This window comes from Sphaeramia orbicularis, chromosome 17, assembly GCF_902148855.1.
Source record: "Sphaeramia orbicularis chromosome 17, fSphaOr1.1, whole genome shotgun sequence".
Lineage (NCBI taxonomy): Eukaryota > Metazoa > Chordata > Actinopteri > Kurtiformes > Apogonidae > Sphaeramia > Sphaeramia orbicularis.
Window position 1 is genome coordinate 26,870,399 of NC_043973.1, and position 23,631 is coordinate 26,894,029.

Genomic DNA, 23,631 nt, shown 5'->3' on the forward strand with positions numbered 1-23,631 from the left:
TTTATGCTCATATTATGCCCAGTATTTTGTATTCTTCAGTGATAATCAGGTATTTTCTTATATTTACTGATCATGCAGATGTTCAAAAAAGCTCAAATTAAAGTTGAGGGTTATTATATCAAAAACAGAGAAATCGGAAGAAAAAGTGACTTTCTCAGTAACATGTATCATTTACTGAACATAAAAACAAGTGTGTCCATCCACTGTCATTGATCCAACTTTTACTGGTGAATCAATGTTGTAGAAGATGATGGTGTTTCTACGTTCACTACGGAGCCTTTGAACGTCTAAATGGGTCATATATGATGACCATGAAAAGATGAAAAAACTGCATTTTACGCCAATTATTTACATGGATTGATAGGATCAGTGGTTCAACAGTTACTTAACTTTTTATATCAGTAAATGATTTTGGTCGCTAGTGAATGTCTGGGTCTTTCTGAGTTAATCTCCTTTCAGCTTCAGTGATCATAGAGGCTGTGTGTGTTTCTGGAATAAGCATATTGATGGTTTAACATTATTTCTAGAGCTTCTATACCTGTTTTACCTCAAGATAAGACATAAAAATCTTACCTTTTCAGTTGCAAATGTTTAGGGAGCTACTGACAACAGATGCATTCTAAAAACACCTAGATTTATGGAAAGATTCAGAAATAAATTTCTTGATATACCATGTATTAGTCACTAAATTCATGTAGTTTAATGTAAACTCACTGGGGATCCCAGAGACAAGCTTGAGAGGCCTCAGGACTCTTACAGCCCGCAAGGTCCGAAGGTCCACAGGTATGTTCATGTGGGCTCCAGCAGTGGCCAGTATCCTGAAGACAAACACACAGATTATATCACATACCTGATTCAGGGACTGTTGTTTTTCTTTCATATTTTTGTTAAGGGCTGAAAATGGAAAGAAGGCATTTGGGTTAAATAGAGAACATGCAACAGGGATATAACAAAATAGATCCATTAGTAGCTCGTGGCTAAATCTGGTACAAAGCATCTCTTCTCTTTTCTGGGGAATTAATGTTTTCTGTCCAAGTCTCTGACAAATTCATTACAGAAATAGGTAAAGGGCACGAATGAACTCAAGGACAGCTTTCCGAATAAATTAATAACGCTTCATTTTAAGCAAAACAGTCACAATAAACTGATGGATCGCATGTGATTAAGTAGTCCTCTGCAGTCAGTGCAGTATACATTTAGCATTACAGAACTGCAGACGTGTATGGTGAGAGACTGAGAATGCAAAGCCACATACACCTGGCAGGCATCTCTACTCACATCTGCCCACGCACACATTGATGTCCCTCCACCTACACACAAAACACTGAAAAACCGCATTCACTCAACAGGCAATCTCTTTCCACCTGAAATTATATATAGAGCATTGTTTATGTAGCAGTGGGAAAAACAGGTTAGGTGTTATTTACAATTAAAAATCCTAATATTATAATAATTAATGCAAGTATTTGATTAATTAATGCATATTACTAAACCAGCACAAGCCCATTTTATATGTTTTTCACACTTACAGCAATGAGAAGGTCATTATCTACGAACAAACATTTTAACAGACAACTGAAACTACCTTTCAAAGATTTTTTTTTTTTTTTTTTTGTTAAGAATTGTCCATCACACATTAATACAAATACAAATTCATGTCTTTGGATGGTGTTGGGAAGTGTGGGGGAGGGTAAACGTGTTTGTGTGTGTTTGAGCAGGGGGTAGAAAGCACATGGCAGGAACTCAAGTGTGGGCCCACGCAAAATCTCTCCTGAAAGCAGTGGGAGGCCTAGTGAGCGAGTGAATGAGCGAGGCCATGCTCACTCTAATGCAGATAAAACTGAAATCCATACTGAAGTGTTGTGAAAGCTCCGCATCCCTGCGTTCATCAGGACCTTAAGTAAAAGTAGAAGTTTTTGCAGAACTGAGTGAGGAACCACACTGTACTGTTATAGAAACTAAATGTAGCACATGACTGTCAGTGGAAAAAAAATTACAAGGTGACATTTTTAAGTTTTTTGGGTTATTTTTCTTTATTCATGATGAAGCGTTTTAAATTCATCTGCACTCATAATCATCTGCATGATTAAGTAAGTGAGTAGGAGTGAAGAAATTACAGCAGATGTAAGGGCACATGGGTGTGACCAGTTCATTTTGTAATTATTCGCTGCAAAGCAAACAAAATAAAAAATATATTAAACAAAAAAATGTGTAGTTAGGATGATTATGTGTGTTATTCCTAGAAGGAAATCGGGGCAAGTTTCCATAACAGTGCCACAGCCCTACTTCTTTTGAGAAAACATTTTTCTCCAGGACATGAATTATCAAGTACCAGGTCCTTAACATTCACCACTCTTTTGTACTAAATATTAGCATAAGAGGCTTAATTTCAGCACATAAACTGCTGGCATTCTCTTACTTTCTCCAGTAATTAATTCTTACTCTTACTTTACATTTTAATCGGATTAAGGTTGAAATTGGAGTGAATTTACCAGTGTAGTAAATTGAAGTCATTAAGAACTGTAGCCTGTATACAGTTTCATCTTGTTGTATTGATTATATTATTGACTCAAACTAAAGCCTCAGTAGGCAGCGTTTGTTGGATTCACTGGGCAAAACATTCCATAATAGTCTTTCAACGCATTGGAATTCATCAGGTTTGAGAGGAAAACTAGACTAAGGTACCTCCTATTGGCTTTTGACTTCAGGTTTTGTCATGGGGAGTGGATGGAAGGACTCACGTGAACGGTGCTGAAGAGAGTAACTGTGTTTGTTGAACAAATGGTAAATAATTGGTACTTATATAGCGCTTTTCAACACTTTTATGGTGCCGAAGCCTCACATTCACCCATTTGGCAGTATATGAATGGGTGCTCTCTACTGGGAGCAATTCAGGGTTCAATGTCTCACCCAAGGACACTTCGACATGTGGACAGTCAGAAGCAGGATTTGAACCACTGACCTTTTGGTCATTGAACAACCCGTTCTACCAAATGAGCTACAGCCACCCCAGAAACAGAAAAACCAACATGATAAACAAAAACAAAACAACAAAGACAAAACTTGAGGGAAGATAAGTGCAGAGTCTGCAGGGTGACAGGATAGGTGGGTGAAAGTCTATGGAGGTCTGTGAAGTAATGACCTGGCACCGCACTGGAGCAGAGGAGCCCCTCATATGGGCTCCTGATGCAGATGTGCTCCAGGTGCGGTGCACAGCAGGTGAGTCTGATTAGTCTGAGGGAGGGGTCAGCGGCAATGCAGTAGCGGACTGTAAAAGGTTTTTGAAATCTGTGATGGCAGACTCTAGCCAATCAGAGGTCTTTTCAGAAAGAGAAGAGGATTGACATCTGTAATGACCAATCACTGTCAAGACTCAGGCAGACTTCTCTAACATACACTATAGTGTATGGCTCCTCACAGAAGGAACATGGCATCTCCATAGTGGTGTGAAACTGTGAGCCCGTTTACATGCACACCAATACTCCCATCATTATCCGATTTGAGTGATCAGATTATTCAAGTGATCATGTAAATGGGATAATTGGACAGGCTTTATCCAATAACACCAGTTATCTGATTATGACAAATTAACACACCTAGATTTCACCAACACTCCGATGTCTTCACGCATGTATGCACATGAACCTAAGGAAAATGTAAACAAACAATGCAATGAAATGAAGGATAGCAGCAACATGTAACCTATTTTGTAGTCTCATTAGATCCCACATTAGGACAGCTAACGCTGACACCGTAGGTGTTACCATGGTCAACGAGACAAGACTGGATGTTTTGACAATGACAGAAAGTGTATGTCTTAAGTCATAATGTACATACATAAAATCAAATAATGGACTGAAACATGTAAACCAGGGTTTTTTGATTATCGCATTTCTGAAGTGGATGTAAACGCATCGCATCTGATTATGGCAATTATCGGATTACTCCTAGTTATCAGATTTTTATTTTTTTCATGTAAAGGGGCTCAGTGTTGAGCATATGTATATATTTTTTCATCCTATGTTTAGGTCAGAGTGGTGAGAACTGCAAGAAGAATGCATGTACTTTAGATTTTGGTGCTATTGCTAACTGATGCTTTAATCAAAACAACTAAAGCCTGGTATACACTGTGCAATATTTTTTCTGTCACCAGCAAAAGATGAGAAAATGTAACAATATCTTTGGTCCTAAATTGTGCAGTGTAACAGGTTCAAAGACTAAATGACTAAAGAAGAAGAAGAGTCTTTATTATTTGTCAGTATATCATTCATACAGGCATGCAACACACACACTCTGCTTTTAACCCATCGCTAGTTGAACATGCAGGAGCACACCACACACTGCAGACTGGGAGCATTGAGCTGCCACGTCAGACACCTGGGGAGCAAACAAGGAGGTAAGTGCCTTGCTCAAGGGCACATCAACCAACAAGCTGCTTCTCCGACCTTCTAAGCCACCTCACAATATGAAGCTACTGTGGTCTACATTTACTGAGGATGGAAGGAAAAACATCAAGATTCAATAATACACACATTCCTTCTCCTGTTTTCTAAATCAAAAGACTAAATATAAATACAGATGAACCTGTTTACATGCTGTTATCAAACATTAAAACCACTTTTGCAGACTTCCATGTTGAGACACAGAGTTTATGTGTAATATATGAAAGTGATTGGTAATTACTGCTGTCAGTCACATATTAAACCTCCATGTCTGTCTGAAAAACACAGGTGATCAGCTAGAGTAGATTTTCTACAGCCTGAAAAAATAAGGAAGGAATACATGCAGAAACCTCACATCCTCTCAGGGCATGTGAATTACAATACGCTGGAAGGGAATTATAGAATTTTTGCCCAGTGATGCTAAAAACAATCAATCACTGCAGCTTTAATGACCAGCAGGAAGTCACCGTGATATGACACAGTGATCAACTTGACAGGTGTGTTTATGTTTGGTGAGACTACTAACCTCAAACTTTCTAAAAATTGCCATCCCAGGTTGCCTTCTTTTCCGGAGTTATGAGTCATGACCGGTTCCAACTGTCCTTTTTTTTTTTTTATACAGAGTGAACATTAGTTTGGCTTCAATATTATACAACTATTTGAGTAGGTAGATGGCATATCACTGATGACATCTAATTTTTGTGTCTTTACTTTTGTCATAGCCTGAGAGTCAATACATTTTATCACCACACAGTCAATCAATATGTGTTTTACCCAACTTTATTAAAACCCCATCGTATAGCGTGGTTGTCAATAAAGTTTTAAGACTGCTGTAGGAGCCTTAGCAAACACAAATGATGCATTCAGGTGTCCTTTGTCATATTTCTTGGAAGTAGTGAGTGAGTGAGTGAGTGAGTGAGTGAGGTCAAGGTCATGTTTATTTATATAGTATATTTGCAGCGACGTAAAGGGTTGTACAAAGATATTAGTAAAAATACAAGATATGATACAACTAGTAAAAATTTATCAAGATATAAGATTTATCCTTATTTATTTTATTAAATTATTCTTATGTTGTTTTATTGCACCCATTTTATGTACAAGACTTTGTGATTTTTATCTGTGAAAAGCGCTTTATAAATAAACTTTACTTACTTACTGAAATGGACAAAATCAAATACACAATAATGTAAGATATTACAAATAAAAGTCACACACGTATTAAAAGCCAATGCAAATACGCTACCCGAGCAAAAAAAAAAAAAAAAAAAAAGGCGCACATGTAATATTTTAACTGTACCACCTTTGGTTTTGATTACAGGAGACATTCACGTCACATCTTTATTGCCACATAATGCTTTTTTAGTGTCACAATAAGGTTCATAATATTTTTTTCCATCCATAAGTTGTATTAATTAAGGATTATTGATGTTGGAGAATTGGACCACTGCATCAAGTCATCAGCACATCCTAAATTAGAGTCTGGAGTTTATGGAGGCTAATCCATGTGTAAAAATACCTGATGAGCCTGATCCGTCCTGGCATTGCCCGATCTTTTTGACGTTAAAGAAATGAGAGGCTACTTACTACATCAGTTAGAGTTAAATAAACAGCTTGGACAAAAAAAAAGTAAGTGTCTGGATTTAAATGAGCAAATAGTTCAGATCCTTCCATGGGTAAGTACTGCAGTGGTTAATAATGTTTCATCTGTAATAGGTTATTGAACTCTAACTGATGCAGTAATCCTCTCATGTCTTTAACGTCAAAAAGATTGGACAATGCCAGGATGGATCAGGATCATCAGGCTTGTGACAGAATGGTTCAGGGAGAATGAGACATCATTTTCACACATGGTGTAAACCCCACAAATGTAATAAACTGCAAATGTCGTAAACATTTGCAGCTTCTAATGTAATAATCCCACAAATGTAATAACTTTCCCATAAATGTAATAACAGTCGCCTAACACAAACGTAATACCTCATTTTCCCACAGTGTGCTCCTACCCTCTCCATTGTTATCATAATCATATCCAGACATTTTATTTACATCAGTGGTTCTCAACCTTTTTTCAGTTATGTACCCCCTGTGAAATATTTTTTCAGCCAAGTACCCCCTAACCAGTGCAAAGCCTTTTTGGTTGAAAAAAATGACTTAAAACAGAGTGCTGTGCCATCAGTGTCTGATTTATTAAACTTTGGAACTCCATTTGTAGTGGTCTCTCTTGAACTATTTGGAAATAAAAACATATAACTAAAAAAAGAAAGAAAGAATTAATTTAATTATAAATAAAGATTTGTGCTCATAAAAATAATTATCAACATAAAGTGTCCTCCTTTGGGATCATAGTAAAGATCGGTTCTCAAAAAGAAATAATTAACTTAATAATAAATAAAGATTTGTCTACATGAGATGAGATGATCTGAATTCAGACAGTTTCCTCTTAAAAAAGTCAGGTGGCTTACCAACGTCACATCCATGTTTTGTCTTAAGATGATGCTGCAGATGTGCTAGCTTCATGCTACTGTTAGCTAATTTCTCCCCACAGAAAAAACACAGTGCCTTGGATGGGTTGCAACTTGTGGACGTAAACCTAAATGAAACATAATCTTCAAGATACAGCCGGAATTTTGCCGGCTCTGGTTTGGCCTTCTTTGCCACTTGTCCCTCCATGTTTTCAAAAGAATTACACTTCAACCACGACTCCATTGTTTGAGTTTTCAAGTGACTGACAGGTGATGCTAGGTGGCATGTGACAGGTTGGGTGGAACCATTCTGGTATGGGGGAGACTCTGGGTTTTTAGGATGATGAAACTGAAAAGCCTACTGAATATAAAATTCATTTTATGAACTTAGATATTTTCCTGAAATATTTAATTAATTTAATAATTATTTTTAAAGGATTTTTGCATGGATGCTACTTTTTAAATATATTTTAAAATCTCACGTACCCCCTGGAGTGCCTTCACGTACCCCCAGGGGTACGCGTACCCCCATTTGAGAACCACTGACTTACATGGTTCAAACCCAGGCTTCTATTATACTTAATGAGAATAAATAATATCCAGTTCAAACTGAAGCTTTTATAATAAAACAGTTCTGTTCCTCCACTTGTATTTGTAATTAAACACCTATTAATCTGAAGTTAGTACCATGGGGTGTAACTGCAACATTTGATCATCCTAAAAAGGCAAGTATCTAAACAACAAGAATAAATGGGAAGAAAAAGATAGATGAATAAATATTAATGCATGCATTACTTAAATGTATGGGATTAATTTATAACATTTGTGGGAAGTTATTACAATCTTGGAAACTGAAGATTTTTACCATCCCACAAATGTAATAAATCCCAACAAAAGTAATAATTATGAAGTTTGTGGGAAACGAGGTATTATGTTTGTGGTAGGTAACTGTTATTACCTTTGTGGGATTATTACGTTAAAAGTTGCAAATTTTTATTCCGTTTGCATTGAAGAGTTGATGCAGTGGTCTGATTATCAACAATAACCTAAAATGAATGCAACTATGGAAGGAAAAAATATTATGAACCTTACTGTGACACTACATAAGCATTATGTGGCAAAAAAGATGTCACAGTGAATGTCTCCTGGAATCAAAAGCAAAGGTGGTGCAGTGAGTGAGTGAGTGAGTGAGTGAGTGAGTGAGTGACAGACAAAGAGATGACATAGTGAGAGACAGAGCAGCATTGAGCAGGAGCCGTGGAGTGGGAGTCAGTGGAAATAAGCCTTGAAATCCAAACACAGTGAACAAAGAGAGCAGCAGAGCACCTTCAAGGCTGCACTTTGAGCGCAACAACTCAGAGGACGCTCTCAAAATTAACGCAAATATTCAGCCTGCTTGTGGTTGTTCATGAATCATTTCTACACACTCAGAGGTCATTTTCTTTTGTTTGGTGTAGACGTTTTCTTCCTTCGCTGTGATAGTGAGCATTCGTCATAATATTAAACAGACCAATTTTCAACCTGGTGTTGATTTTACCCCTATCCAAGGCTTTCAACAGAGTAAAGAACTACATAAGGAAACTTCATGCGTCTAACACAACAGATTCCAGTCCAGCAGTGAGTTCACATATCACTGGGAAGCTGATCTTTTCCTAGTTGGCTCTTTCCTGTAAGTGAAGCACTGTTGCACTGTATTGTACCAAACTGGTTCTGGAGAGGCTGAATTCATTACATGCACAGAATGCAGCCTCTCCCACACACCTCCACCTACACTAAGAACACCACCAGAAACTAACTACAGTAATCAGCAGCATCACGTTGCTAACCATTTGAGCACTGCTCTCCATATGGCAACGCAGCTGAAACAGCATCAACATATTAATGGCTTTGAATTAAATCATGAAAACATAAACCATGCGTCTAATAGCAACATTAATATTGTTCTGTTGAACTGGGAATACATAAAAAAAGAGGCATTTATTCACTATTAGTCATAGAATAAATGGCTGAGTGTATGTTTTCCCACAGAAAACCCACCTGGGACTGTAAGCTGTTGTTTTATTCAGTTCACTTATGAGTGCTAAATTAACTGCGCACACCAGTGCAGTCATCCTGGCACAATGTGCATGATGTTGGAGAGATGTTGCCTTTTTAAATTTAATTTGCCGATTTCTGTTGGCTGTAACTGACATGGCTGTAAGTGCTTTTTCTCATTTACGTTTCCAGTATGACTCAGAGGTTTTAGCTGCACGTACCACTGATGGAAGGTAAATAATTACTTTCACTCAAAGGTTTTATTTTGTATACTTGTACTTCCATTTTATGCACCTTTATACTCCTAAACCATTAAATCTCACAGGTTTTTTTTTTTCTCTCCTATAATCTAGCTTTAGTTTTGCTTCCTGTCTAGTGAATACCAGACATTTTGTTCCTTTATAGGTTAAGAAAATTCTCGTTCAAAAACCTGCTTGAAATCATTGAAAATATCTCATCACCAGGTTGAAAACAGGGTGTCATTCAAAGGTCATGAAATTTCCCATTTCCCAAATGACTTTTTCTCTATATTTAACCTGTCTTCAGTGATTTATCACCAATGATTGTAGTCTTATCTTTCTTTTTGCAGTTTTTTAGTGTAAATCATGTATTTTCCTATATTTAATTCACTGATCATGTAGATGCTCATTAAAGCTCAGATCAAAATTGAGGGTTATTATATCAGAAACAGAGAAAACTGAAGAAAAAGTTACTTTTTTGGTAAAATATATCATTTACTGAACATAAACCCAGTGTCTCCATTCAGTGCAGAACTTTTCTTGTAGTGGAGTATTTTCATAGTGTGGTATTGGTACTTTTACTTAAAGGTAAACTAACTATGTTATTATTATTATTATTATTATTATTATTATTATTATTATTATTATTATTATTATTATTATTATTATTATTATATTCCTGTCTTGTGAACTCTTCAGGGAATGAGAGAGAGAGCGGTGGTGGTCAAGTGAGCAACAGAATGAATAGAAGGAGCAGTCGTGATGATGAAAAAAAAATTTTATTTTCTGAAGAGGTCATCATCCATTATCTGAGTCACAGTGTGATTGCTTTTGGTTGTTATATCTGAATATAAATGAATATAAATGCTACACCAGTTTGGGCTGACATTATTATAATATTGACAATAAGATGAAGTAAACACTTGTCACATTTTCATGTACATGCAGCTCCGGTGTTTCCATTAATTACCAAGATTAAAGCAGCCTAATTTTATCCCACTGGAGATTTCTAATGAATCGAAAACAATTTCATATTATAACTCATCTATGTAAATCAAACCCATTGCATGTCGGAGTTCAGAAACCAGACCCACAGCTGACAGTCTTACGATAATACTGTGTCAATATTTCTTCAGCAACGACTAAACAACACATTACACAAACTCTGCACGTTAATGCAGACTAAACCCAAACAGACAGACGCTTAAGTACCACTGTAAACGGACTGAAATAAATACAGCAGATGAGACACCTGTGAGGCTACACACTCATATACAGCAGGTACGCTCTCAGTAAAACACCATATTAAACAAGGTAAATGAGCCATTTAAAGCTCATATTTGCAGACTAGTTAAATGTTATGGTTCATAGGCTAAAGGAAGATCAATATATATGTACACTATTTCCCATAAAGTTGGAATAAAATACTTTTACCTCTTCTCATGAAATAATTGTGATGATGTGATTGATTCTTGATAGATAAAGTGTAAATGTGTGGAATAAGAAGAGAATTGTGTCTGAAAACAAAAATATTTCAACTTTATGAACAATATATATATACTGGGGCACCAATAAGGGGGGTTAAACATGACAAATTCTTGGGGCCCAGTATTTGTGGGGGGCCCATAGAGCAGTGGAGGGGGCCCAGTGGATACAGAAGTAGTGAAAATTTTGTGTAAGATCCGCTGTATAAGAGAGGTGCAGAAGTGGGGAGGCAAACGTTGAAAGCAGGTTAAGTTTCGCTTTCGTTTTCACGGTATCATAAGTGACGTTTTTGATGGACCGCACCCCCACATGCTGTTTAGCCTCCTCCATCTTTATCAGTTGGTTTTGCTGCCTGTCACTACCAGATCAACTACTCATTTGTACATATATGACGGTAACTCTACTTGGACAAACTGCCCAAAATGTGTTGCCAGTCATTCTGCGCTGCAGATGGGTTAATTGCGTTAATTTTTTAAATCAGATTAATCATGATGATGGATTAATCTGCGTTAACGTGTTAATATTTTACCTTTGATCCCTAAAGTTCTAGACCTACTTCTGATATGACTTCCAATTGAATGTTTCTCTTTACTCAAATATTATTCTATTATTATCCTCTGTATTTTGGACTTTTCAATAAAAGTAATTTAGATTCTTATATTCATTTTAATGATAATGTAGCTGTTCATAAAAGCCCAAGGGTTATTATATCAAAATAGGGAAAACTGAAGAAAAAAATGTAATATATCATTAACCCTTTCATGCATGAATTATGAGAACCTTAGTCAGTATTTTTTTCTTGAGTGTTTTTATTCCTCTTTAGGCATGAAAAAAACAATGCAAATGATTTTTTTTTTCTTTTTATGAGCCTACTTTTCATGGAGTTACAAAAATGTCCATTCAGCTGGACACCATGCATTTAATTTTTGAAGCAAAGAAACATGTATTTAAAACTCATCATCAGAAAGTGATATACTGTGCGAAATCTATGAAATAAAAACATTTTAATGCAGCTAATTGCTAAATCACTAATGTTTTCTCACATTTGATCATACTCTAATATTAGTTATTACTCATTTCATGGAGATAATATCCTCGTCAGACCCAGGAAATTGACAGTTTTAGCTGTTTTACATTAAAAAAATTGTCTTGATTGGAAACTGCATAATGCAACAGTTTTTTCAAATACATTCTTAAAATAATTTTTATTTATTGATTGATTTTTTAATGGAATGTCCTTTGTAATGCAAAGCATCCTTCAAGTGAAACTGTCAAACTTTTGTCCCCTACAGACGACAAAATGCATTACTGGGTCTCAGGAGGATATGCACAAAAATAAAAATAAAAGATTGTTTCAGAAAACTGTTAATTACAGTCTAATAACAATTAGCAACTCATTTATACTAAAACATGTTACTGCAGATCAGGTTTATCATGAGCAGCAAAGTTACAATAATTGTACGAACTGCAGTGTTTGGGATGGTGCATAAGTGTCCACTGTGTTGGCTGAAATGGAACTGAAACAACAAAACACATGAATATACAAGAGAACAGCTGTAGAATAACTGTCCACTGTAGTGACCACTGTGCATGAAGGGGTTAATTAAATGTAAAAACAAGCAACCACCATCATTTATTAATCTCCATTGGTTTTATTGGTGAATCTATGTTACAGAAGATGACAGTGTTTCCATGTTCACTATGGAGCCTCTGAACCTCCAAATGGATCATACTGTATCCAATGACCATGAAAAGATAAGAAACTGCATTTTAACTCAATTATTTACATGTCTTAATGGATTAGTTTCAACAGTTTTTAATCATTTTACATCAGTATGTGTTTGGTCACTGGTGGTTTTTTAGGTCTTTGAGGGTTAAGGCTTCTCTATGTCACTCCATATTCATAAAGCCACATCCCATTTTCAACTCCTGAAGTACAACTCTCAAAGCTGCATCCTTCTCAAATTCAGGTTCACTCACATTCCTGCTGATGTCATATATTTTCACTCCACAGGTGTCAAACATGCAGCCCGGGGGCCAAATCTGGCCCGCCAAAGGCCAGTCCGACCCTTGGGATGAATTTGTGAAATGCAAAAATTACACGAAGATATTAACAATCCTTTTATTTCAGGTTCCACATTCAGAACAATTCGATCTCAAGTGGGCAGGACCAGTCAAATACTATCATAATAACATACAAATAAAGACAACTCCAAATTTTTCTCTTTGTAAATGTAAATATTTTCATGTATTTACACTAAAACAAAGTATAATTTTGCAAAAAATGTGAATAACCTGAACAAATATGAACAACTTGAAATGTCTTAAGAAAAGTACATACAACTTTACCAATATTCTGCCTGTTACTAAATGTTTTGTGTGTCTGTAGCTCAACTGTGATCTGTCAGTTATAATGTACATGTGTAAATGATAAACTGAGGCAGAATATTGTTAAAATTACACTTATTTTTTCAGTTTGTTCATGTTATTCACATCTTTTGAAAGGATAGTTTGTAGATGTAACCCTTCTTGTAATATAAATTTAGTGTTTTCGCTCTAAAACATAGAGAAAAGTTTGGAGTTGACATTATTTATATATTATTATGTTATTATTTTACTGGTTCGGCCCACTTCAGATCAAATTTAGCTGAATGTGGCCCCTGAACTAAAATGAGTTTGACACCCCTGATTTACTCTATATTTTTTTCATTTTCCACACATTCTGCTCTTGGATCATCTAACAGGATAATCCTGCCATATAGACGCAAACACAAAGAACACTACAGATTAAGCTAATTTGGTTTGCCATGACAGACACATGAAAGCAAGACTTTTCTCCCTCCTGTGTCTGTCTTTGTGCCAGATGGCTAATGAATCACTCCCAGCTCCCACCTACTTGTATTATTCATCCTGTTTAAAGAGCAACAGTTTTAGCAAAGTGTCACACTCTGAAAGAGGGACAGCAGACAGTGGCATCAAGGGAAAACTGATATCCTCCACACAAGATGACAGGATGCAGACACTGACACATGTGTGCAGCTGGGGATTGCTATGATTGAGGTCTTTGGAGAGTTTTTAGAGCTAATGTAACAACAAGAGGGCAACAGGTTCAGACTTTGGTAATGGAGGAACGAGCTCACACATGTCCAAGTCATTTGGGAGACATTTTACTGCTAATCAAAGCATCAAGTCCACCTGTGCCAATCTGTTTGCCGCAGGATATAATTGACCATTTTAGGAATCCCAGTGAATTAAATTGGTTTGCGGGTAAGCTGTTCTAGCTGTGGTCCTTTTTGCTACACATTCTTCACTCAGATTAAGGATTTTAATTGAGCTCGGTGTCCCAGCAGATTCGCTGCTAGCAATTCATTAATATGAAATGGAATGAATGCCGCCAGCGCTGGCCCAGTGGCCTCAATTTTATTCCCAGTCGGCCTCCATGACACATGTGTGTTTTCTTTTAAGTCTGACTTACTTGTACTGTGCCACCAGAGTCAGAGAGACTCAGAGCATGTGTGTGTATGTGTATGTGTGTGTGTGTGTGTGTGTGTGTGTGTGTGCTTGTCAGAGAGTGGAGAGAAGCATATGTGCAACCAGAAAATGTGTCAGATAGGTGGCAGGAAACCAGGTCGTCAGTTACCAATTCCAGCTGTGGCTGAAATTGGGCAAGATGATCTGTGGGCTCCAGAAAGTACACTGACGACTTTGTGGATTTAATACTGTCGGTAACACGCTTTCAGCTGTGATAAAGGAGCTCACATACAGTGATAAGAGTACAAAAACTATCCCAAACTCGTCTCCAACAATATCCACTTATATACAAACGGTGCAAATTAGTTTTAGATCTATAATTAAACACCCCAGACTTTATATAGCCTGTGATCTGTCTGCTCTAATTTGTGCAGTGAATTCATTTGACCTCTAAATGCTTGCTATTAAATGTTAATAATAATAATCAAACGTGAATACATTATATTGTTTATTTTATTAAAAGTTTAGCACTCAAATCCTTTTAACAGATGTGACTGTGAACAATAGACTCAGTGCAGAAAACTGAGATTTTCAAGTCTACCAAAAATTCTGATTTTGATAGAAAATGTGTGTCAGTGCAAGTGACTCCCTCATGTTGAAAATCTGATTAAAAAAATAGGTTATTAGAGCATTTAAGGTCATATTCTACCCCAAATTTCTATTTTTAGTGACACCCAGTTTTCCAAAAAACACACAGCAGCTGCAACGTCTGCCTCAAAAACAAAGCATTCAAATATACAAGGATCCTATTCGCCTCATTATTTGACTATTATTATAACTATACTATAGTAATACTAATACTATTACTATAATTTACTGCATGTTTATGATGGCTTTGCATTTACATATCAGTGAAGCTACAATACAGTCAAAACACCTGTTGAGTTCTATAAAACTGTCATGTCTTTTGATATGTTATTCCTGATGAATTTTCTTTCAAATCTATCCCAATAAAGGAAAATAAAGCTCACTTGTTATCCAGCAGAGTTTAGTTGAGAGACTAAATGCTTTTCTGCTAATTTTCACCCCAACCTGATAAGAGAAATTCAAGGTAAATCAATAATGCGACCAGTATTTTTATGTTAACAACTGCTCTGAATCAGTTGTTAGATGATTGGACTTGACAAATTCTGTGGAAATCTGTCCAAAACACAGCGTTTAGGCCAGCATGAACTGGTTTGTAAACGTGATGCTGATGTCCCTTTTATGTAAGAGGCAGAGAGAAGCAGTGAGACAGAAAGACAGACGCAGAAATAAGAAATACAGAGAAAAAGAAAGATGTGGGTGTCAGGTTGAAATGAGATGTCAACACGCCAAAAGCAATCTTCCTGAATACTGAATACTGTACATTTAGCCATAAACAGCATCTCAGTGGTAACAACAGTTAACTCCTGCGCATTTAATTCACTAAACCCAGTCTCACAGAAAACAAATTATGCCCCTCATTATATTTTTCCTGGTTCTGTCTCTCCATCTGCTTTTCTCCCCTTGTCTTCTTTTACCTCTCGTTTCTCCTCTCTCTATCCATCCATTATTTTGCATAACATCTCCAGCACTGCATTCACATTTAATTCACAGAGGTCCTGGGGGCGAACCGAAGCAGGTTTTAGACACAACTGCCAATCCACTTATCCACCCACCTATCGCTGACTGCAGAGCCTGCCTGTGCCATGGAAACACACATTTTCCTGGATTTATGCGTTGTGCTTCCCCGTTGATGTATGGAGTGTTTAAATGTATATGCTCACAAATAAAAATCACATCAACATCACAACAATAAAGACCTGTCTATAGGGTCAAACACCGCTAACCATGTGATAATAACAGGCAGTGAGAGGAAGCCATTTAAACACAGTATGTGCATATGTGGCAAAAATATTGGCAGAATTTGGCATACGCTGCAACACACATGAATGCATCGACGTATCCTGACAATCAGCGTCTGAAATTAATCTTTTGGTTCAACAGCCACAGCCTTTTAAAAACTGGTCTAAACTAATTGCAAAATCAACAGCTGAAGCATTAAAGCTTTTTTTTTTTTTTTTTTTGCGATCATGCAATCAGTGAAGTTTGTAATTGATCATGCAATCAGTGAAGTTTGTAATTCGTCATGCAGTCCAACCAAATGCAAAGTCAAAAGAGATTATTTGGAAACATCTCAGCAGATATTACATTTTTGATATTAACAGGCAGGTTTCAACTAAGTGGTTACCTGTGGGGCTGAAAAATGAAGCCTTGCAGATGTGCCAAAATCTGCAGTTCCTCAAACAGCCTCATGAGGCATTGATTCTATATATTCAATAAATGGATAACTGTGACGTCCCCATCAGAGTTTGCAAATTTGCAATAGTTTGCAATTTAGTCGTTGACATGTTTTGTATTATTTTTTGTCTTTTTTTTTTGGGTTTGGTTTGTCTGTTTCTTTGTTTTTCCTTTGTTTCTGTGTTTGTTTCTTGGTTTGTTAACACTCCAGCAGCAAAACTATAGCTTCAATTCATACCAAATTGGTTATATAGACCAAGAAAAGATCTGATTACATTTTGGGAACAGTAGGTTAAAGTTCAAATTTTTTATGAATTTTTAAAATATTTTTTCTTCTCCCATTTACATATAAAGGGGCAAAATTTCAAATGTTTATAAAAATATCCATTTTGTTTCAATTGACTTCGAACTTGGCACATATATAGAGGCACAAGCACAGACATGATGACATCAGCTGGATCAATGCCAAAATAAGCTACAATATGTGCGAGGGGTGGGGTTTGTTGTGCCTGGCACCACTTGTTTTTGTTTTGATTTGTTTTGTTTTGTTGGGTTTTTTTTGTTTGTTTGTTTATTTGTTTGTTTTTTTGGAGCTGGAAGTGACCGTATTTGGACAAAAGGGGGGACCTGCAGGAGCCTAAGGGATCAGAGGTCAGGTACGATCCAGTGCTTTCTCAGTTAATGTTAAAGTTCATCAAAGTAATTTTATAGAGTTATTGGTGTAATCTATTACTCACCTCATACTTTGGGGCTGTCTTTAACCCTTTCATGCATAGTGGTCACTACAGTGGACAGCTATTCTACAGCGGTTCTCTTGTCGTATTTTCAAGGATTTTATTATTTTAGTTCCATATCAACCAACACAGTGGACACTTAAGCATCATCCCATACAATGCAATTCATGCTATTACAGTAACTTTGCTGTTCTTGATAAAATTGATCTGCACTAACATGTTTGAGTGTAAATCAGGTGCTTGTTATTGTTGTTAGACTGTCATTAATTTTTTTTTTTTTTTTTTTTTTTTTTTTTGCATATAATCCCCATAAAGTGAGTATGTTAAAATGTGACAAAACATCAGATTAACAACATTTAAAAAATTATTTCATAGTTTTCACACAGTGTCTCGGTAAAAACATATTTCTTTGCTTCAAAAATTAAACACATGGTGTCTAGCTGAGTAGACATTTTTGCAACTCCATGAAAAATAGGTTTATAAAAAACTATTTCAATTGCATTTTTTTTTTTTTTTTTTTTTTTTTTTTCGTTTCTAAAGAGGAATAAAAACACTCAGGAAAAAAAAAACCTCAATTAAGGTTCTCACAATTCATGCATGAAAGGGTTAAACAAAAAAAATGTATTTCATGAAATAATAAATGAATAAGAAAGACCACCTCAGCAGGTGAGTGAACTGTCAAACAGATCTGTCAATAAATGCTTGATGACAGATATTAAAATCTTCAGCATGGGCAATAATTTGAAGCCACAAGAACACTTATTAGAGTGTCCAAATAAAATAAATAAGGTCACAATAAAAAAATGAATGATATTGCATTTTTTGAGGGAATTTCAGTGTAAATCTAGGGGACCAAAAGCTTTTAAAAGTTAAGGTTAACTCACTTAATTATCATTGCATTCAGGTTCTGCATTTCATCCATCCTAATACACACACAGAACCTTGCATTAGCATCAGCAATTAGCATTAGCACATAGCACACATTAGGAGCAGTGAGTTGGTATCAAAGGTGTCAGGGACCAACTCCAGGTCCTCATCAGCACTGTGGTCAAAGGCAGCGATAGGAGAATGAACAAATATGTACCTGTTTTTACAATTGAAAGGGAAGTAAGGGAAGGGAGGTAATCTCAACACATAATGGCTTCTGTCTGGCTGAGAACCGACGGCTGTGAGGTGGAAGTGCAAACCACTACACCTTCATACCAACCAAGTAAATTCTGGAATCAATGCCAGTGACTGTGAGATGTATCACCACTTAAAGCTAACTCTACATAGGCTTCATTTAAGAGCTGAGGTCCTTGCCCCTAAGGCCTCCCAATATTAGAATATTCATATTTACAGCCAAAAGAAATATATTTATAACCTCGGCCTCTATAGCTTTTTTCCTCAGTCATATGGAACATAAATTTATTCATCACACCCTTTTGAATTATTTTATGGCTCAGAGTTTATTTATATTGAAGGATGTGGCTACTGTTTGTAATATGAATACTGCTCATGTCTGTTGTAACATATTTGATTGACAGGTAACTCATCCTGAAGGTCTGTTTATTAGATGTAATGTTGTTGTGACAGCATTGTGTAAATGTGTTATAGGGATGTCACGATTACCGGTATAACGATAAACCACAGTAAAATTCCCAACTGTTAGTATTACCGTTTAAATTCTAATTATCATGATAACCGTGTTTGATTACTGCACTTTTCTGGAGAAAATGTCTATGTAAAGATCTGCTTTTATGTCAAATATTTGAGTATAGTTTCAATTACAATTTTAATTGTATATATCTAACATTTGGAACCAATATTCACTTTTAAAGTCTTTGAAAAGGTTCCTTAAGCATCTTTGTGTTATATATGCAATAAATTATATACATTTTTCAAATCAGATTTTATATATTTTTATGTTTTTATAGTAGGTTAAAGTGAAAAATGAATAGAAAGATGATATAAATGAAGTTGTGCTGAAAAAAAAAACCAAACAAACATGGGTATAGTAAACATTTGTTTATATAGTATACAAAGGCAAAGTCAAAAGTACTGAAAAACAGCCAAAATAGGCTCAGACCACTAAGGGTTAATATTCGAACGTTTCTGCCAACAGAAAGTACATTGTGCCAATTATTTTATTTGTTTATGTGTTGTTTTTGTTTTTTTTCCAATATACAACTTGGTTAAATTATTTCTGTGTGTGCATCAGTACTTTTTGAACATTTTGAGCACAATTTCAATAATACCATGATAATAATGATAACAGTGATAATTTTGGTCACAATACACATAATATGAAATTTTCATATTGTTATATCCCTAATGTGCTAACAAAGCTACTCTAACAAGCATCTCTAAGAATTATGTTATAATGAGTACTAATACTTAATTCCAATACCCAGTCTGTTAGTGTAAGTTAGCAACATTAGCTAATGTTAGTATTGATTTGCTTTGGATCACATGGTCCGTCTCAAAGGTAGATATGTTGTCAATGCTGACATTACTGTTATCACATCCAACTGTGATATTTATTTAGCCACTCAAAGTCCTTGTTGAGGCAATATGATCTTTGTTTTCAGTAACATAGCATTAGCTTGCAGACTTTGGCCCTGTCTTTCTTCTACTCGTATCCAACTATGGGCAAATTACATTTCCAAAAACTATGACGGCTACAGCCAAAATACCAAACTCAAAGATTCATAACAGTAGGATGTCACTGTGGCTTTCTCCACTATTTATAAACAGTCAATGGTTTCGACTACTACCAAGATGTGTGTTCCTACATGCATTTTTTTTCCCTCCATGAATTCTAATGAACAAAATATCTGCAGATTTTAACATGTTCATTGGTAATTGCAGATTGACTATTCAGCTTTATGTAAATGTGAGTTCACTTGTGCTGCATCCTGTTGAGTAATTGTTGACCTAAATGAAATGCAGCCCTTATGTAATGTTTACAACACTATATTTCATCGAGGCTAGGTGAACAAAACTGCAACACAGCATCCTGCGTCACTAACAGGGTTTATTGGGACACTTTATGGAACTGATTTATGGAACTGGTCACACCTGTAAAATACGTGGAGTCTATGAAAAGTAATTCAAACAGACAGAAAACTTTGCAGGAAATAGGATGCTACTACTCAACAAAAGACTGTTTGATTCAAAATATGCACTTTGCTCTGATTTCAGTAGCAGACAGAGCAGAAAATGAGTGAATTACATTGTGAGTGAATTAGGTCTTGGGCAGCATTCAGCTGTTCAGTATTCCTTTCTCAAAACCAGATTTCACCAGTATGCTTGGCGAGCAGTGATTTAGAAATCTGTTGACAAAGTTTAAAACAAACATTTCTCACTTTGTTGAGAATTCGGGTTGTCGTGGAAACCAAAGCTTGTCACTTACCCACTGAGCACAACTATGAAGTCCATGACGTTCCAGCCGTTCCTCAGATAGGAGCCTTTGTGGAAAACGAAACCGAGAGCCACCAGCTTGATGCCCGCCTCGAAGCAGAAGATCCCAATAAAATACGGCTCTGACTTTTCCTGTTGAAAAAAAAGGAAGCGAAGGGAGGTGGAAAGTTTAGTTGAAAGAATCTGTAACTCTTACTTATATATGTGCAGGCTGTGACATAAAATTCTGTAATTAAACACAGTTTTGTTCAGGATTTTGTCCTCACCAGTCTCTTTGCCATGGGCGTCTTATCCTCTCCAGGGAGGTGCTGCTCCAAGGCCAGGACAACACAGTTGGCAGTGATGGTGGCCAGGATCATGTACTCAAATGGTGTAAAGGCCGCAAAGTTAAGGAAAGTACTTTTTTCACAGCTCAAGGACAAAACCAATGTATAAAGGCGAATGATAATTACACCTATAACACACATTCAAAGAAAAAAAAACCCCACATCAGTTCACATTTCATCCTAGTCCTTGTCCATAAGCATTACAGCCATATGATCACATACAGTACTGTTATCTAACAATTATTAAATGATGATGTTCTGAGTAGAGCCAGACACACACTATATCAGGTATAATGTTCAATGCACAGTAATAATGACTATTACTGAGCTTTTTTTGCAATTGAAAGAAGTAGGTGCTGTTAAATGGATGGTTGATGATTAAATGACAGATGAATTATAGCATGGTTCATATTCTCCGGTACTGGAAGCAATCTGTTAGAGAGATTGCAGTATCCATGGCAACCTGCTTTTAAAAGTGCTTTTCATGAAGAGAAAAAGAGCAGGTAAGGGAGGGAAAGAGAGCACTGTGAAGTCACCTTCACCTGAATGGTATAACTGCACAAACTACAGCAAACATAGCAACTCTTTTCACTGATTACAGCTGAAACTGCAGGAAGTGATAAGGCACTTATGATAATGTTACTCTATGTCTAAGCTGTATAGCATGTTTGTAAGGAAGAATAGCCAATATTGATCTTAGAAACTGCTTATAGTAATGTATATATGCTGCATAGAAATAACGCCACATGTTGCACAACTAATCTCAATCTTGACACCTATGTTCATTGTGTAAATGTGTAAATAAACGTGTTGAAAGTATAAACAAAATGCTCAAAATAAAACCAAACAGCAACAAAACATTTGCAAAACTCATGTGTTCGTTTGGATATAAGAGTAGTTTCTCACTCTTACGCAACTCCAAATTCCAGACATGTATTTTAACATCCTCTGAGGTTTTAACTTCACAATATCGCTCTCAATTTGTATCAGGAATTACGTAACATACTTCCACAGAGCTGACACATCTGTCTGTATGTAAATGCATTAACCCTTAAGGGACTTCATAGGTGTGAACCAACTTGCACTGTGTGTGACTACATGTGCCTTATCACTTGTATGTGCTTGTGACTTTGAGTCCCTTGGAGTTCCCATGAGGCAGCTGCTCCCTGTTATTAATTTTCCTGCCTTGAGTGAAATGGGGTCACTGACTCACAGAGGAGTGCCGAGATAGGGGCCTCTGGGACCAACACTGACTCACATTGACAAGTCCACATTGTTGCAGTTGAAAATAGCTCAAGTGGGAAATACTTAATCAATCTCCCCCATTCCATTACTACATTTTACCTGTTACCACACAGCAGTGATTCTGCATGTTTTAGCCCACACATCACATACACTTTGCTGTTAACTGTTTTAAGCAATGCAGTGTTGAGTTTTACATCTCTGATTTATTCTCCTGACCTTTTTGAGATACATAACTGCTATATGTAACAGACTGATCTTTGATTTTTCCAGTTGTTCTGGTTTATGTTTTTTCACCTCAATCTATAAATACGGTGTTTGTTTAACATAGTTTAGGAAGTCATATATTGGAAATATACTGTATGTCTGGAACCAGCTCTCAAATACAACCTCTCCTAACACAGCCGACATTACATTTATTTTTTAGAGCTATATTTTATTGTAACACTGACAGTAATGAGTGCGATATGTGATGGATTACATAACTTTTAGGAGTCATAATTGGTTTTCACGGCCTATGCAGTAGAGTGGAAATAAGTGGCTGTCTGCAAGGTAGAAAAAACACATTAAACATATGAATATCTACAGCATGAGTTTTAAATTATCAGCAGTAATTTCAAGTGTATATAACTTGTCAGTGTTGCACAAATGCATGAATGCTGATAAGGTTCTTAAAGGAACTGTAGCTTATTCCAGAGTTGTCGATCCAAAGCATACTGTACAAAAACAACAGTGCATTTGTGCAAAACATACAGTAGCAATACCACTGTTATCGCTTCCTATAATTCCCTATGAATCTGTTTTGCACTTGCAATATTAGAACTTGGCTGCTATGTGCAAAAATCTGGGTCTCACCCAGTCAATACTCTGACATGTGCTGCTTTTACAGCCCACGATCCACCACAGTACTACTGGCCAGCTCTCTCCCACATGCCTCTGCCTCTGTGATACCAGCAGTCACATTACTGTGCTGCCAGTGGCCAGCTAGTCTTGACCACTAGCCCCACTCCCACACACCCACAGAGCCTGTGGTTAGATAACAGTGGGAGACTGGCACGCTGCATAGATGGGGGTGTAAGACAGGAGGAGCAGTGGGAAGATCAGCAACTGAATGATGCTGTTGAACTGATTATGCTGTCAAAACCTCTATATATCTGCATGACATTAAAAAAAATCACTTGTTAAAGGTGAATAAAAATTAGACAAGCAATTAGCCCCATTGAAAATGTATATGACTGCTGTGTAATTAGGAAAATATGCATATGAATTAGTGATTTTTCTATGGTTATGAGAAAAATGACTTCAATAATTAATCTAGATCTGACTGAAGTTCAGGAAAAAGAAACTGTCGGCCAATGCTACAGCAGGAAACGAAGAAATGCTGCCTAGTGGATTTGAACTGACACCTACACATGGCCAGGTTCATATTCCAATGAGCACTAAGGCAGCAGAGATGTGCCTACATGCCA

At 36.5% G+C, this 23,631-nt stretch overlaps 1 protein-coding gene across 1 annotated transcript in view; it reads right to left on the bottom strand.

Moving 5' to 3' along the window:
• The window catches only part of LOC115437870 (voltage-dependent R-type calcium channel subunit alpha-1E-like), a 74,066-nt gene that overhangs the window by 41,780 nt on the left and 8,655 nt on the right, over positions 1-23,631 (bottom strand). The window contains exons 4-6 of the mRNA XM_030161243.1: positions 20,861-20,966; positions 20,587-20,726; positions 715-818 (exon numbers count right to left, since the gene is read on the bottom strand). Of these exons, the coding sequence (XP_030017103.1) occupies positions 715-818; positions 20,587-20,726; positions 20,861-20,966 (350 nt within the window). The remainder of the gene's footprint in view (positions 1-714; positions 819-20,586; positions 20,727-20,860; positions 20,967-23,631) is intronic.